At 44.6% G+C, this 16,712-nt stretch overlaps 1 protein-coding gene across 2 annotated transcripts in view; it reads left to right on the top strand.

Annotated features, from left to right (window-relative positions):
• LOC123999130 (interleukin-6 receptor subunit beta-like) overlaps positions 1-16,712 on the top strand; it is a 30,653-nt gene that overhangs the window by 6,360 nt on the left and 7,581 nt on the right. For both annotated transcript variants that reach the window (XM_046304573.1, XM_046304572.1), the window contains exons 3-5: positions 1,844-1,985; positions 13,412-13,563; positions 14,488-14,630. In XM_046304573.1, coding sequence (XP_046160529.1) covers positions 1,844-1,985; positions 13,412-13,563; positions 14,488-14,630 — 437 coding nt within the window. The remainder of the gene's footprint in view (positions 1-1,843; positions 1,986-13,411; positions 13,564-14,487; positions 14,631-16,712) is intronic.

Raw genomic sequence — 16,712 nt, 5'->3', positions numbered from 1 at the left:
CCTCTTCAACCTCAGGAGGCTGAAGAAATTCAGCTTGGCCCCTAAGACCCTCACAACTTCTGCAGATGCACCACCTATGTGTTCTGTATCACCGCCTGGTACGGCAACTGCACCACCCTCAACCGCAGGGCTCTCCAGAGGGTGGTGCAGTTTGCCCAACACATCACATCAACACATCATGCCCTCCAGGACATCTAGAGCACAGGTGTCACAGGAAGGCTAAGAAGCTCATCAAGGACCTCAGTCACCGAACCTGGCCTGTTCACCTCTCTACCATTTAGAAGGCGGAGACAGTACAGGCACATCAAAGCCTGGACCGAGAGACTGATAAACAGCTTCTCCAGGCCATCTCGATCTGTTAAACAGTCATCACTAGCCGGCCTCCTCCCAGTTCCCTGCCCTGAACCTTAGACACTGTCACTAGCCGGCTACCACCCGGTACTTTACCCTGCACCTTAGAAACTGCTGCCCTATGTACATAGAGTCATTGAACACTGGCCACTTTAATAATGTTATTATTATAAAAAATGTTTTACCCCTTTTTCTCCCCAGTTGGTAGTTAAAGTCTTGTCCCATCGCTGCAACGTCCGTACGGACTCGGGAGAGGCGAAGGTCGAGAGCCATGCGTCCTCTGAAACACAGACCTGCCAAGCCACACTGCTTCTTGACACACTGCTCTATTATCCTGGAAGCCAGCCGCACCAATGTGTCAGAGGAAACACAGTACAACAGGCGACCGTGTCAGCGTGCATGCGCCCGGCACACCACAGGAGTCTCTAGAGCATGATTGGACAATGGCATCCCGGCCGGCCTAACCCTCCCTAACCCGGACGACGCTGGAACAATTGTTCACCGTCGCGGCCAGCTGCGACACAGCACGGGATCGGACCTGTGCCTTAGACCGCTGCGACACTCGGGAGGCCACTGTAATAATGTTTTACCCACTTTATATTTAGATACTGTATTCTAGTCATGGCTCATCCTATATAACTATTCCTTCCAGTTCTCTGCTGACAATTACTGGAATTAATTGCAAAAATCACTGAATGGCATATATCTCCCTCACTTTAAGCAGCAGCTGTCAGAGCAGCTCACAGATCACTGCACCTGTACATAGCCCATCTGTAAATAGCCCATCCTACCTAAATACCTCATCCCCATACTGTTGTACATTTTTTGCTCCTTTGCACCCCAGTATCTCTACTTGCACATTCATCTTCTGCACATCTATCACTCCAGTGTTTAATTGCTAAATTGTAATTATTTCACCACTATGGCCTATTTATTGCCTTATCTCCCTAATCTTACCTCATTTGCACACAATGTATATATACTTTTTCTCTATTGTGTTATTGACTGTATGTTTGTTTATTCCATGTATAACTCTGTGTTGTTGTTTGTGTCGCACTTCTTGGCCAGGTCACAGTTGTAAATGAGAACTTGTTCTCAACTGGCCTACCTGGTTAAATAAAGGTGAAATAAAAAAATACAAAACTACTGCTGTACAGACCTTTTCTATTTACATACTGTACATACTGTCTATTCACACCATCATATTCATATATATATTATTTATACTCCGGACTCTGACATTGCTCGTTCTGATATCTCTCATTTTTTTAGCTTTTGGATTATGTGTGTATTATTATTGTACTGCTAGATATTGTTGCATTGTTGGAGATAGAAACTTAAGAATTTTGCTGCATCTGTGATAACATCTGCAAAACTGTGTACATGACAAATAAACGTTGATTGGATTTGTCTCTTGTTGCCGGTCTCTTTTTCTCTATCACTTGAAATTCACTTCTACCTCCCTCCTCATTGTCTCCCTCACTCTCTGCAGGCCCTCCATCTCCTCCCTCCGCTCCCCAGTGTCACATCCCCTATACGGAGGGACAACAGGCAGATATCCACTGTTTCTGGGATCCAGGACAGAACCCACAGATCCCCACCTCCTACAGCCTGCACTGGAATTCTACAGAGGGGTAAAGACATGTCTACTATAGCCTGTATACATCCCATCTTAATACAGTATATACAGGACATCTATATTCATATTCACAAATGACCCAGACATAGGATATCATAATTATCATATACTGTTCCTACACAGATGCAAGAATAGCTGTTTATTCGCTGTGTTTGGAAACCCGCGGTGACTCGTGGTGTTTAGAAACTGATGGGTTAATGCTGCGTTTGTAACCAAGCAGGAAGTGGGAATTTACCACCAAAACGTTAGACAGAGGACTCTATATGGATAAAACCCATTTGGCATGGACATTGTCATCAAAGGATTCACCATTTTAAAGTAGTCAACTGGGTGGGACTTCCTATGGGTGAAGGAAGGATCACATGATTCCATCCGGGTCATCAGGAGGGATCAGCCAATGAATTATACTCATGAGTCAACATTCCATAACTGTAGGTGGAAGTAAATCACCATCCTTGGCTTTATACCTGTTGAAACAACACACTCTAGATGGCAGTATGCACCCTTTCAGTTTGTTTGCCAACTCATAGAAGTAGTAGAAGAAAATGGACTTATTCAAAATGGAGATGGCTCAATGGTTCTGCCCGTGTCAGGGCCGGACTTATGTGCCTTACCGTACACCTTTGTCAGTCCAAATAAAATATTGAAATAGTGATCATTTATTTGACAGAGGCCACGGACAGAAAGACGTATCAATCTCAGATAAAGCATTCAAGCAAGCGAATACAGAGAATGATAGAGATATTATCTTTATTTATGTCCCATTATGGCATCTGTGAGCGCTCGACCCGGTACTGGTACCCCGTGTATATAGCCAAGTTGTTGTTACTCATTTTGTATTTAATATTACTTTTATTATCACGTGTCATTACTTTTCTAAGCCCTCATTGGCAATGTCCATGCCAAAAACGGGTTTAATGCATCAAGATTCCTATATCTAACCCTATGGTGGTAAATTGCCATCTTTCCACTTGGTTACAAATGCAGCATTCGTAACCAAGTGGGAAGTGGAATTTTGCTTTATTTTCTGCGGTGGTGGGGTAATGTGCATTCACAATGCTAAGCTGCAACTAGGGCTGGCATTGTTCCTGTCTCTGTTTGCACCAGATAGGCTGTTTAGGTTTTTTATGTTTATTGTTCGTGTTTATCTTTATTAAAGATGTATACAAGTAACCACGCTGCGTTTTGGTCCGCCTCTCCTTCAACTCAAGAAAACCGTTGTGGTTGAGTCCGTTTCTGCAGTAACATGGACTCTTAACATCATGAAACTTCATTGTTCTTTGCTGAAACAAGCAAGGTGTTGTAGCAAACAAGTCTTCGGTTGCCTTGGCAAAACCTTTCTCCCTGCAGCAGCAGCACATACAGAAATACTGTAGAATGAATAAACAGGCTTGGAACCACTAACCCTGGCAAGTTGACTGGGAAACTCATGGGTTCTCTCGCAATGGCTGCCTTCTGTTGTGATGCAATAATGCAATAATTTCCATGGTAATGTAACATTTTTATTCTAATGATTTTAACTGATGTGGCTCATACATTGGAGTGTCAGTTGAGTTTAATCAACAAATCACAGCACATACTGATGGGTACGCGTCCTGCTTCCTGCTTTGCTCCTAGGTTGAAGATGGGAAGGATAACGTCACAATAATGCGAAAGTTGTACTGCTCTGAATCAACCATGGAACCAACTCAAGCAGTGTAGCTTCGGTGTCTAGGCAGAATGCAACCGGTCTGAAGCATATCATAAGGCTGGTGAAAAAATAAGCACTTTATGCTAATGCAAGAAAAAAAAATAGTACAACCATCTAGCCAACATATAGGTTGAAGATTAAGGTTAAGACAAGTGTTATAATTTACCATAACTCTTTGCAATTCATGGAACCAGTGTGTAACGGTTTTCTTCCGTTGAAGGAGAGGACCAAAATGCAGCGTGGTTAGTGTTCGACATGTTTAATAAGGACAATAAACGTGAACACAAAAAAACACAAAACAACAAATGTGAACAAACTCACAACAGTCCTATCTGGTGCATAAACACAAAGACAGAAGACAACCACCCACAAAACCCAACCTAAAACAGGCTACCTAAATATGGTTCCCAATCAGAAGCAATGACTAACACCTGCCTCTGATTGAGAACCATATCAGGCCAAACATAGAAATAGACAAACTAGACATACAACATAGAATGCCCACTCAGCTCACGTCATGACCAACACTAAAACAAAGAAAACAGAAAAGAACTGTGGTCAGAACGTGACACAGTGTTGCTAGTTAGCAATGGTGCTGATCCCATGAATTTTTCTTTTCAAATGCTTCTGCATGGAATTATTACGATGCCTTAATCTTTGTATTTTCTTACCTAGACTAGCAGTCTAGGTTAAAAAATAAAATACAAGCACAGAGTTTCTAAACCCAGACCCACAATATCGCAAACTTCCGGGAACGCTTGAGAAACAAACCAAACAGACTAGGCGTGGGGTTTGAGAAGTCAATGAGAGAAGTGACAAATTCTTCCTTTAGTTGTTAATTTTATTGAAATCGAAAGGCACAACCTAGATTCAAGCCAATCTCTTAAAGATGCACTATGTTTGCTAAAATTCTAATAGCTTGCCTAATTTCAGTTTGTGACAAAACAAGCAATTATAGTGTGGAGAATCATTGCTAATATCTTTTCCACAACCAACAATATGGTATTTTTAGCTGTTTGAAGCTTGTGTACAAAACCGAAAGTAAAAGACTCAAAAATGAAACTTAAGACCGGGAAGCATAGACATAGTGCACATAGAACATATGTACTTTTTCTTAAACTTCCTTTAGATGAGAATGACAGATCTATAACGCTAAATTCTATGTCAATTTGATCCGGTTGCCAAAAAATTACATATTGTAGCTTTAAGTAGTTGAACTTGTTATTACGCAAACCTCGTGAAGGTGGCAAACTGACACGTTTTAATTTCAGTCAAAAACGACTTCATATTGAAGGAGTGCCTTTGATTTGACGGCTTGCACATGCGCAGTTCGACACGAGACGACCGCGTTTAAAAATAAATATATATATATTTTAATTGTTTTATTAACAAATATCAACAAACAATAGAGGGATAGTCACATGCAAACAAGCATACAAACAAACTATTTACGTTTCCAGGAATCCTAAACAAACAAATTGTCACATTCGTTGAATGGAGGAGACCAAGGCGCAGTGTAATTTGAATACATCTTCTTTAATGAAGAGGAAGAACACTTAAACAAACTTACAAAACAACAAAACGAACGTGAAGCTATATATGATAAGTGCAGACACAGGCAACTAACACATAGACATATAAACCCCTAGACAGGAACAAAAACACATGCATCACCCATGTCCCACCCTAACCTAACCAAAATAATAAAGAAAACAAAGAATACTAAGGTCAGGGCGTGACAGTACCCCCCCCCCCCCAAAGGTGCGGACTTCTGGCCGCACACCTAAGCCTATATGGGAGGGTCTGGGTGGGCATAACTCCGAGGTGGCGGTTCTGGCTCGGGACGTGGATCCCGCTCCACTTCTGACTCGTCACACTTACTTAATCTCTTTTTATATTTTGTATTTATTTTTATTTCACCTTTATTTAACCAGTTAGGTAAGTTGAGAACACCTTTATTTAACCAGGTAGGTAAGTTGAGAACACCTTTATTTAACCAGGTAGGTAAGTTGAGAACACCTTTATTTAACCAGGTACGCAAGTTGAGAACAAGTTCTCATTTACAATTGCGACCTGGCCAAGATAAAGCAAAGCAGTTCGACAGATACAACGACACAGAGTTGCACATGGAGTAAAACAAACATACAGTCAATAATACAGTATAAACAAGTCTATATACAATGTGAGCAAATGAGGTGAGAAGGGAGGTAAAGGCAAAAAAGGCCATGGTGGCAAAGTAAATACAATATAGCAAGTAAAACACTGGAATGGTAGTTTTGCAACGGAAGAATGTGCAAAGTAGAAATAAAAATAATGGGGTGCAAAGGAACAAAATAAATAAATAAATTAAATACAGTTGGGAAAGAGGTAGTTGTTTGGGCTAAATTATAGGTGGGCTATGTACAGGTGCAGTAATCTGTGAGCTGCTCTGACAGTTGGTGCTTAAAGCTAGTGAGGGAGATAAGTGTTTCCAGTTTCAGAGATTTTTGTAGTTCGTTCCAGTCATTGGCAGCAGAGAACTGGAAGGAGAGGCGGCCAAATAAATCATTTGTTTTGGGGGTGACTAGAGAGATATACCTGCTGGAGCGTGTGCTACAGGTGGGAGATGCTATGGTGACCAGCGAGCTGAGATAAGGGGGGACTTTACCTAGCAGGGTCTTGTAGATGACATGGAGCCAGTGGGTTTGGCGACGAGTATGAAGCGAGGGCCAGCCAACGAGAGCGTACAGGTCGCAATGGTGGGTAGTATATGGGGCTTTGGTGACAAAACGGATTGCACTGTGATAGACTGCATCCAATTTGTTGAGTAGGGTATTGGAGGCTATTTTGTAAATGACATCGCCAAAATTGAGGATTGGTAGGATGGTCAGTTTTACAAGGGTATGTTTGGCAGCATGAGTGAAGGATGCTTTGTTGCGAAATAGGAAGCCAATTCTAGATTTAACTTTGGATTGGAGATGTTTGATATGGGTCTGGAAGGAGAGTTTACAGTCTAACCAGACGCCTAAGTATTTGTAGTTGTCCACGTATTCTAAGTCAGAGCCGTCCAGAGTAGTGATGTTGGACAGGCGGGTAGGTGCAGGTAGCAATCGGTTGAAGAGCATGCATTTAGTTTTACTTGTATTTTAGAGCAATTGGAGGCCACGGAAGGAGAGTTGTATGGCATTGAAGCTTGCCTGGAGGGTTGTTAACACAGTGTCCAAAGAAGGGCCAGAAGTATACAGAATGGTGTCGTCTGCGTAGAGGTGGATCAGTGACTCACCAGCAGCAAGAGCGACCTCATTGATGTATACAGAGAAGAGAGTCGGTCCAAGAATTGAACCCTGTGGCACCCCCATAGAGACTGCCAGAGGTCCGGACAGCAGACCCTCCGATTTGACACACTGAACTCTATCAGAGAAGTAGTTGGTGAACCAGGCGAGGCAATCATTTGAGAAACCAAGGCTGTCGAGTCTGCCGATGAGGATGTGTTGATTGACAGAGTCGAAAGCCTTGGCCAGATCAATGAATACGGCTGCACAGTAATGTTTCTTATCGATGGCGGTTAAGATATCGTTTAGGACCTTGAGCGTGGCTGAGGTGCACCCATGACCAGCTCTGAAACCAGATTGCATAGCAGAGAAGGTATGGTGGTATTCGAAATGGTCGGTAATCTGTTTGTTGACTTGGCTTTTGAAGACCTTAGAAAGGCATGGTAGGATAGATATAGGTCTGTAGCAGTTTGGGTCAAGAGTGTCCCCCCCTTTGAAGAGGGGGATGACCGCAGCTGCTTTCCAATCTTTGGGAATCTCAGACGACACGAAAGAGAGGTTGAACAGGCTAGTAATAGGGGTGGCAACAATTTCGGCAGATCATTTTAGAAAGAAAGGGTCCAGATTGTCTGGCCCGGCTGATTTGTAGGGGTCCAGATTTTGCAGCTCTTTCAGAACATCAGCTGAACGGATTTGGGAGAAGGCGAAATGGGGAAGGCTTGGGCGAGTTGCTGTTGGGGGTGCAGTGCTGTTGACCGGGGTAAGAGTAGCTAGGTGGAAAGCATGGCCAGCCGTAGAAAAATGCTTATTGAAATTCTCAATTATGGTGGATTTATCAGTGGTGACACTGTTTCCTATCTTCAGTGCAGTGGGCAGCTGGGAGGAGGTGTTCTTATTCTCCATGGACTTTACAGTGTCCCAGAACTTTTTTGAGTTAGTGTTGCAGGAAGCAAATTTCTGCTTGAAAAAGCTAGCCTTGGCTTTTCTAACTGCCTGTGTATAATGGTTTCTAGCTTCCCTGAACAGCTGCATATCACGGGGGCTGTTCGATGCTAATGCAGAACGCCATAGGATGTTTTTGTGTTGGTTAAGGGCAGTCAGGTCTGGGGAGAACCAAGGGCTATATCTGTTCCTGGTTCTACATTTCTTGAATGGGGCATGTTTATTTAAGATGGTTTGGAAGGCATCCACTACTGACGGGATGAGATCAATATCCTTCCAGGATACCCCGGCCAGGTCGATTAGAAAGGCCTGCTCGCTGAAGTGTTTCAGGGAGCGTTTTACAGTGATGAGTGGAGGTCATTTGACCGCTGACCCATTACGGATGCAGGCAATGAGGCAGTGATCGCTGAGATCTTGGTTGAAGACAGAAGAGGTGTATTTAGAGGGGAAGTTGGTTAGGATGATGTCTATGAGGGTGCCCGTGTTTAAGGCGTTGGGGAGGTACCTGGTAGGTTCATTGATAATTTGTGTGAGATTGAGGGCATCAAGTTTAGATTGTAGGATGGCTGGGGTGTTAAGCATGTTCCAGTTTAGGTCGCCTAGCAGCATGAGCTCTGAAGATAGATGGGGACAATCAGTTCACATATGGTGTCCAGAGCACAGCTGGGGGCAGAGGGTGGTCTATAGCAGGCAGCAACGGTGAGAGACTTGTTTTTAGAGAGGTGGATTTTTAAAAGTAGAAGTTCAAATTGTTTGGGTACAGACCTGGATAGTCGGACAGAACTCTGCAGGCTATCTTTGCAGTAGATTGCAACACCGCCCCCTTTGGCAGTTCTATCTTGTCTGAAAATGTTGTAGTTTGTAATTAAAATTTCTGAATTTTTGGTGGTCTTCCTAAGCCAGAATTCAGACACAGCTAGAACATCCGGGTTGGCAGAGTGTGCTAAAGCAGTGAATAGAACAAACTTAGGGAGAAGGCTTCTAATGTTAACATGCATGAAACCAAGGCTCACCGCCGTCCACGGACTATAGGACGCCACTGGACTGATGGTCGAGTCTGGAGTGAGTGGCGCCTCTGGATTGGAGGGAGATTCTGCAGATCCGGACTGGAGGGAGACTCTGGCGGATCTGGACTAGAGGGAGACTCTGGCGGATCCGGACTGGGGGGAGACTCTGGCGGATCCGGACTGGGGGGAGACTGGCGGATCCGGACAGGAGGGAGACTCTGGCGGATCCGGACTGGGGAGACTGGCGGATCCGGACAGGAGGGAGACTCTGGCGGATCCGGACTGGAGGGAGATTCTGGCGGATCCGGAATGGAGGGAGACTCTGGCGGATCCGGACGCTCTGGACTGGGTACTGTAGCCGGACGCTCTGGACTGGGTACTGTTGCCGGACGCTCTGGACTGGCGAGGCGCAACTGTAGGCCTGGTGCGTGGTGCCGGCACTGGTAGTAGTGGGCTGGGGACACACACCTCATAACGAGTGCGGGGAGGAGGAACAGGTCGTACTGGACTGCCGAGGCGCACTATAGGCCTGGTGCGTGGTGCCGGCACTGGTGGTACCAGGCTGGGGACACGCACCTCAGGGCGAGTGCGAGGAGCAGGAACAGGGAGTACTGGACCCTGGAGGCGCACTGGTGGCCTGGTGCATGGTGCCGGCACTGGTGGTACCGGGCTGGAGACACGCACCTCAGGGCAAGTGCGGAGAGGAGGAACAGGGCGTACAGGGCTCTGGAGACGCACAGGAAGCCTGGTGCGTGTTGTTGGCACTGGTGGTACTGGGCTGGAGACACGCACCTCAAGGCAAGTGCGGAGAGCAGGCACAGGAAGTACTGGGCTGTGGAGGTGTACTGGAGGTCTGGAGTGTAGAGCTGACACAACCCGTCCTGGCCGGATGTTTATACTTGCCCTGCAAATGCAGGGCGCTGGCACAGGACGCACAGGGCTGTGCAGACTCACAGTACGCAGAGCCGGCGCAGGATATCCTGGTCCATGGAGGTATACTGGAGACCAGGAGCGCTGAGCCGGCACCCTCCTTCCTGGCTGGATGCCCATTCTAGCCCGGCAAATGCTAGGAGCTGGAATAGAGCGCACCGGGCTAGAAATGCGCACTGGAGACACCATGCGTTCCACCGCATAACACGGTGCCAGACCAGTAACACTCTCCCCACGGTAAGCACGAGGAGTTGGCTTAGGTCTCCGTCCTGACTCAGCCAATCTCCTCGTGTGGCCCCCCAAAAAAATCCCCAAACCCCTAGACAGGAACAAAAACACATACATCACCCATGTCACACCCTGACCTAACCAAAATAATAAAGAAAACAAAGAATACTTAGGTCAGGGCGTGACACAAATCATATTCATTAATAATACAACAAGTTTTATTTGCCTTTTTGTTTTTCCTTTTAGTTAAAGTAGTGCCATATTGTTTAAATTCATTTATAAAGTGAAAAATGTTTGGTTTTGAATTAGACCATTTGCATTTGTGAATATGAAATTTACCTACTATTATTAGCAGTTGAATTAAATATACGACATCTTTATCTATGTCAGAATTTCTGAAATAAATCATTGTATCAAAACCATTAAATAGTACAACCTTTCCTATTTTTTTTGTAACAAAATTCTGTATGTCAATCCAAAACATTCTACTATAAATACAGGCAAAAAGCAAATGCAAAATGGTCTCTTTCTCCATTCCACAGAAATCACAGTTAAAGTCAATATTTAGCTTGAATCTTTCCAAAACATGTTTCACAGGATAAATTCGATATAACATTTTAAATAAAACTTTCTTTACTTTGTTACTGATACAATATTTGTTAGCAATTTTCCATGCTTTCCCCCGATGTATATCACCATAGATATTTGACCAAAAGAGTCTTGCTGAGGGAATTGTAAGATCACAAACAATATTCCTAATCTGTTTATTACTACATTTATCTTTGATGTTAATATTGCCAATGAATTATTTTCATGTAAATCTATGTTACATCAACCAGAGGAATTTCAAAGAGATACAACCCTCCTTGGAATCACATCAAAAACAATTGCATATTATTTTGGGGTTATTGGAATTTTAAACTTATCCAGAAATTCCCCATATGAGAGTAGATATTCTTCCTCATTCATTAAGTGACCAACCAAAATCATTTTATTCTCAGACCAGTTACGAAAAAAGAGACGTATTTTTAAATCGTATATCTTTGTTGATCCATATAAAGTATGTGTTTGTGTTTATGCGCTAACATCCAAGCTAAAATTGCCTGCTCATGGAATTTGGCCAACTTTACTGGGATTTTATCAACATCAAAATTAGACCAAAGCAAAAAATTCTAAACCACCAAGGGAGTCAAATAAATAGGGAAGACATTCCAAAACTGTTCTGGTTCTAAACATACTTCAGGATCCAATTTATTTAAAAAGTATTATTTAGAGTATTGAAATCTAAAACCTCAAGACCTCCTTGTTCTTGGGTATTAGTGAGAAAGAATCTTATCTAAGTAACTTTACAATTTTAGGTGGTAAGTCAAGTGATAACGAGACATAAACCGATCTGGATAACCCTTCAGCTTTGGACAATAAAACCTGGGACGGTGTGTCACAGCATCATCGTACTGAGCTTGTTGTCATTGCAGGCAGTCTCAACGCTGTGCGTTACAGGAAGACATCCGCCTCCCTCATGTGGTACCCTTCCTGCAGGCTCATCCTGACATGACCCTCCAGCATAACAATGCCACCAGCCATACTGATCGTTCTGTGCTTGATTTCCTGCAAGGAATGTCAGTGTTCTGCCATGGCCAGCGAAGAGCCTGGATCTCAATCCCATTGAGCACGCCTGGGACCTGTTGGATCGGAGGGTGAGGGCTAGGGCCATTCCCCCCAGAAATGTATGGGAACTTGCAGGTTCCTTGGTGGAAGAGTGGGGTAACATCTCACAGCAAGAACAGTCCATGAGGAGGAGATGCACTGCAGTACTTAATGCAGCCGGTGACCACACCAGATACTGACTGTTACATTTGATTTTGACACCCTCTTTGTTCAGGGACACATATTCCATTTCTGTTAGTCACATGTCTGTGGAACTTGCTCAGTTTAAGTCTCAGTTGTTAAATCTTCTTATGTTCATACAAATATTTACACGTTAAATTTGCTGAATATTTCGTAAATTTGCTCTGGCCATCTTCTCCATTTTCAGAGCGCTCTCATCTCAGTGTGCCTAGAGCGCAGAATAACTGACCAATTTACGAACGCCCTACAGCATTGAATATTGCCGGTGTAATTAAGCGTGATTAAAGTGTTGCCAGCAGCACAGTTACAGTCACCAATGCTTTGGATAACATGGAGAAAATGCTCAGTGAGGTGTTCTCTCATTTTTGTCTGGAAGTAGCTTGCAAGCTAGCTAACTTTATCCAGTTAGCTTGGGTGCTTGACTGCCATTGTGAGGCCAGAAGGCTCGGATCACCAACTCCTCCGCCAGAGCGTCCAGTGTGTTGCTCGGAACGCTCGGAGAGCGAAACGCTCTGAATTTACGAACTGACAATCTGACAACTCTTTGAATTTACCAACGCCCAGGGCGCGCTCTCTGGCTCTTGTTGATAATGGGATATGTAGATAGGGCGAGTCGGTCAAGGATCGATTCAGACAAGGTGGTAAATTGTATGACAAGCGACAGTTTATTCAGAGTAAAGATATCTGGTACAACGTATACGGGCTCATTCATTTGGCTCACAAGGAACCAGCAGAAAGAAGCCCCGATAACAGATTGCAAGCATGTTATGTACAGTACAGAAAGTAGGTTGAGTCTGGAAGTCCGGTCTTCTGGTTGGCCCTGTTGGGCCGTCTGTCATTCCTCTGAGTCTCGTAGTGCCGTTCTCAGTCACACAATGCTCGGCTAGGAAGGAGATTGTGTGTGTGTGCTTGTGTCTGCAAGTCAAGGCTGTGTCTCTTCCCCCCAATGTGTGGGTGCATGTCTTATCTGTGTGTCCTCGGCAGTTAGTGTGTGTATGTGTGTGTGCTGTGTGTGTGTGGGTGTGGAAGCTATCCTGTATGGGACCTAACATGTTTCACTGTGAAAATACGTTGTCTCAGTTATAGCAATGTAATAGCAGTAAGCTGGTCATTTGCATAAGAAATAGCACTTCCTTACACTCTCCAGAGTGAATTTACGAACACAACCCTAGCTTTACACTCACAATGTCCGCCAGTCCACCCATTATGTCATCATTGACTTGATGGGGACGCCCGTTTTATTCATTCTATTTCTATGGCAGCGCATGCAGTCAGGAGCAGCGGAGAGTAGAAAATGTGTGCCTTTATTTTGCTATGTGAACAGTTGTTACGGTGACCTCAGTCATTTAACTGGCCAATAACCGTCATCCAAAATTCCATGACTGTCACAGCCCTACCCGCAGCCCTCTGGCATGCTCGGTGTGTTGGAGCTAGATCTGTGTTGTAAGACTGTATGTCTGCACAGTGCTGCCAGATGTGGTGTTTGAGTGGTGTGTATTTATGTGTCCTGCAACTTCCTTTTCAGCATTAGCAGCGTGGTGGAGGGCACCAATGTGAGTGGCGTGATCCCTCGTGAACTTTACACCAGTTACAGTGACCTGACTGTGTTGGTCAAAGCTGCGAACCAGCATGGCTCTGCCACGTCTACAATGGCTGCCTTCAACACTGGAGATATCAGTGAGTCAGTCAGGGATGACTCTTCTCTGTACATTCCCTATTTATTCAGAGGGACAGACATGACACTTTCAGTTTTTGTCTCTCTCCAGCTGTCTTACTGACTCTCTTTTGTGCTCTCTATCTCCCCCACCCCTCTCTATCTCCACCACCCTCTCTCATCCACTACCCTCTCTCTATCTCTATCTCCCCCACCCTCTCTCTATCTCCCCCACCCTCTCTCTATCTCCCCACCCTCTCTCTATCTCCACCACCCTCTCTCTATCTCCCCACCCCCCATTTCTCCCCTCTCTATCTCCACCATCTCCCCCACCCACCCCTCTCTCTCTATCTCCACCCTCTCTCTCTATCTCCCCCACTCTCTATACCACCCTCTCTCTATCTCCACCATCTCCCCCCTCTCTCTATCTCCCCCACCCTCTCTCTCCCCCACCCTCTCTCTATCTTCTCTATCTCTCCCACCCTCTCTCTATCTCCCCCCCCCCCTCTCTCTATCTCCCCCTCTCTCTATCTCCCCCCACCCTCTCTCTCTATCTCTCTATCTCCCCACCCCTATCTCTCTATCTCCATCCCCCACCCTCTCTCTATCTCCCCCCACCCCTCTCTCTATCTCCCCCACCCTCTCTCTATCTCCCCCCCCATCTCCCCCACCCTCTCTCTATCTCCCCCATCTCTATCTCCCCCCTCTCTCTATCTCCCCCCATCTCCCCTATCACTCTCTCTATCTCCCCCCACCCTCTCTCTATCTATCTATCTCCCCACCCTCTCTCTATCTCCCCCACCCTCTCTCTATCTCCCCCACCCTCTCTCTATCTCTCCCACTCTCTCTATCTCCCCCCACCCTCTCTCTATCTCCTGCTCTCTCTCTTGCTCTCTTTCTTTCACTCTCCCACTCTGTCCTCTCTTCCCTATCCATTCCTCTACCAGAAAAGCCACCCACCCCTGAAATAACTCACCATTGCCCTCAGCCCCTGGAGATCTACTGGAATGTGCAGTGTGAGGATCAAGGCAGCTCTGACCAACTGTGCGAGGTCCAGTATCGCCCCCAGGACCAGCAGGGCTGGACTCAGGTGAGTGAGCTGAGCATGGCTGGACTCAGGTGAGTGAGCTGAGCATGGCTGGACTCAGGTGAGTGAGCTGAGCATGGCTGGACTCAGGTGAGCTGAGCTGAGCATGGCTGGACTCAGGTGAGTGAGCTGAGCATGGCAGGTGGACTCAGGTGAGTGAGCTGAGCATGGCTGGACTCAGGTGAGTGAGTCTGGGGTTTTGTTCATTTCCCCAAGTGTGCACTCTTTCACTTCCATTCATGGATTTAAAGTAAAATGACGGTATAAGAAATATTTTGGAAACTCCCTCCCGCCCAAACCTACACCAATCCAATGCAGGGATTACTGTGCACTTCAGGACAGAAGACAGGGTATTTGGGGAGCGGTCAAAATGTACCCAGGGATGTTTTTCAATTTCAGTCGGGGGAGGGTTTAGTATTTTTATTTAATCCAGGGGAGGGTCATGTAATTTGTAATCAATTAAATGTCATATTGAGAATGAGTTGCTCATTATATCTCGATGTGGCTTGATGCTGCCCCTCATCCCTGATTCTCTGCTGGGCGCGCAATATCAAGTGCAACTAGTGTGGTCTCAATCAAATGATCCATAGCCTATGCTGTAGGCCTAGGCTATACGAAGAAGAAGCACAGGGCAAAGTTATATTTCTCAGAAAATGTACTGTTTCTCCTGAGTTTATCTGCTGCTGGGATGGTGTATATAAAACTACACTGCATTACTAGGCCTACTGATGTCCTGTTTGAGAGGAGATGGCAGGAGGACTGCTATACTGCTGGAATTGATTCTAATAAAAACAATATGTTTCGTTGCCCATAATGAAGGTATTTATCAGAGTTATTGACCTCCCAATAAGCCATATTCAAGTAATTTACACAGATTTTATGGAACCGATTAGGTTATGAAAATGTGAAAAAAATACTTTGAATTAAAAAATAAATTAACCAAAAATGTCTTATTAGGCTATGCAGTCATTCTACACTGCCTTTGAATTCACTTTTAGAACCACGAGTTTGGCCAGTCTTGTTGGTTTGAGGATCGTGCGATGAGCTATCCATGGCTAGTTTGTTCATTTAGCCTAGCAGTGGTCTTCTATTCCCATGCCCTAATCACAGTCAACACACATCTATTTTGGAACAACAATATCATGGAATAAAATAGAATCTATTAGAAAATGATAGTTTACCAAATGAAGAAAAGTTACTTGTGCATATAGGAACAGCGGGGACTGTGAAGCAACACAAACATTGGCACAGACACATGCTCCCACACGATAACATACGCACTATACATACACATGGATTTAGTACTGTAGATGCGGTGGAGTAGGGGCCTGAAGGCACAGTGTGTTTGAGATCTGTGAATGTAATGGATTGTTTTTAAGCTTGTATAAACTGCCTTCATTTTGCTGGACCCCAGGAAGTTAGCATGCTTTCACTTTGTCAGCAGCTAATGGGATCCATAATAAATACAAATAGGCCTCTACCTGATGATATGTGGTTAAAACAATGCTGTGTTTAAAAAATGTATGGCTTTTTCTGTACTTCATTGTATTCCGGTTCAGGTATCAGGTATTCCGGTTGTAACTGGTTCTGTTGCGTTCAATTTTTGCAGTTGATAGACAACTTTGGCTACTTTGCCATGTAATGCTTACAAAACTAAGAACAGTTTCTAAAACTGCACATCTAAGGTCTGACCTAGGAGTGAGGGTAAATTATAATCTGGTCTGACCTAGGAGTGAGGGTAAATGATAATCATGTTCTCTGCTATCCACTTTGTTGTAATTATTATTTTGGGTATAGGGGAGGGTCATTTGTTTATTTTTTCAAACATTCAGTCCCTTAGATGTAGGGAATGAAACATTGAAATACCATTGTCTCTCGATTATCTGTGGGAATTTCGTACTGGGAATGTTGTCCTTCTGAGTTAGGGACGGGTAACTTTTTGAGGCTCGAGGGCCACATGCACAGATTCTTTTGGGAAACAATTTATTTGTCAAAATCTATTTGCGTGCAGAAAAGGCCAGCTATTTCAAAATAATAAGCTCCATTATAATTGTACTTTCTATAAGCTATTAAATGTGCAATGTA

The sequence above is a fragment of the Oncorhynchus gorbuscha genome, linkage group LG16 (assembly GCF_021184085.1).
Source record: "Oncorhynchus gorbuscha isolate QuinsamMale2020 ecotype Even-year linkage group LG16, OgorEven_v1.0, whole genome shotgun sequence".
In the NCBI taxonomy this organism is placed as follows: Eukaryota; Metazoa; Chordata; class Actinopteri; order Salmoniformes; family Salmonidae; genus Oncorhynchus; species Oncorhynchus gorbuscha.
Note: the sequence above shows the minus strand (reverse complement) of the source record. Positions and strands in the feature narration are given on the sequence as shown.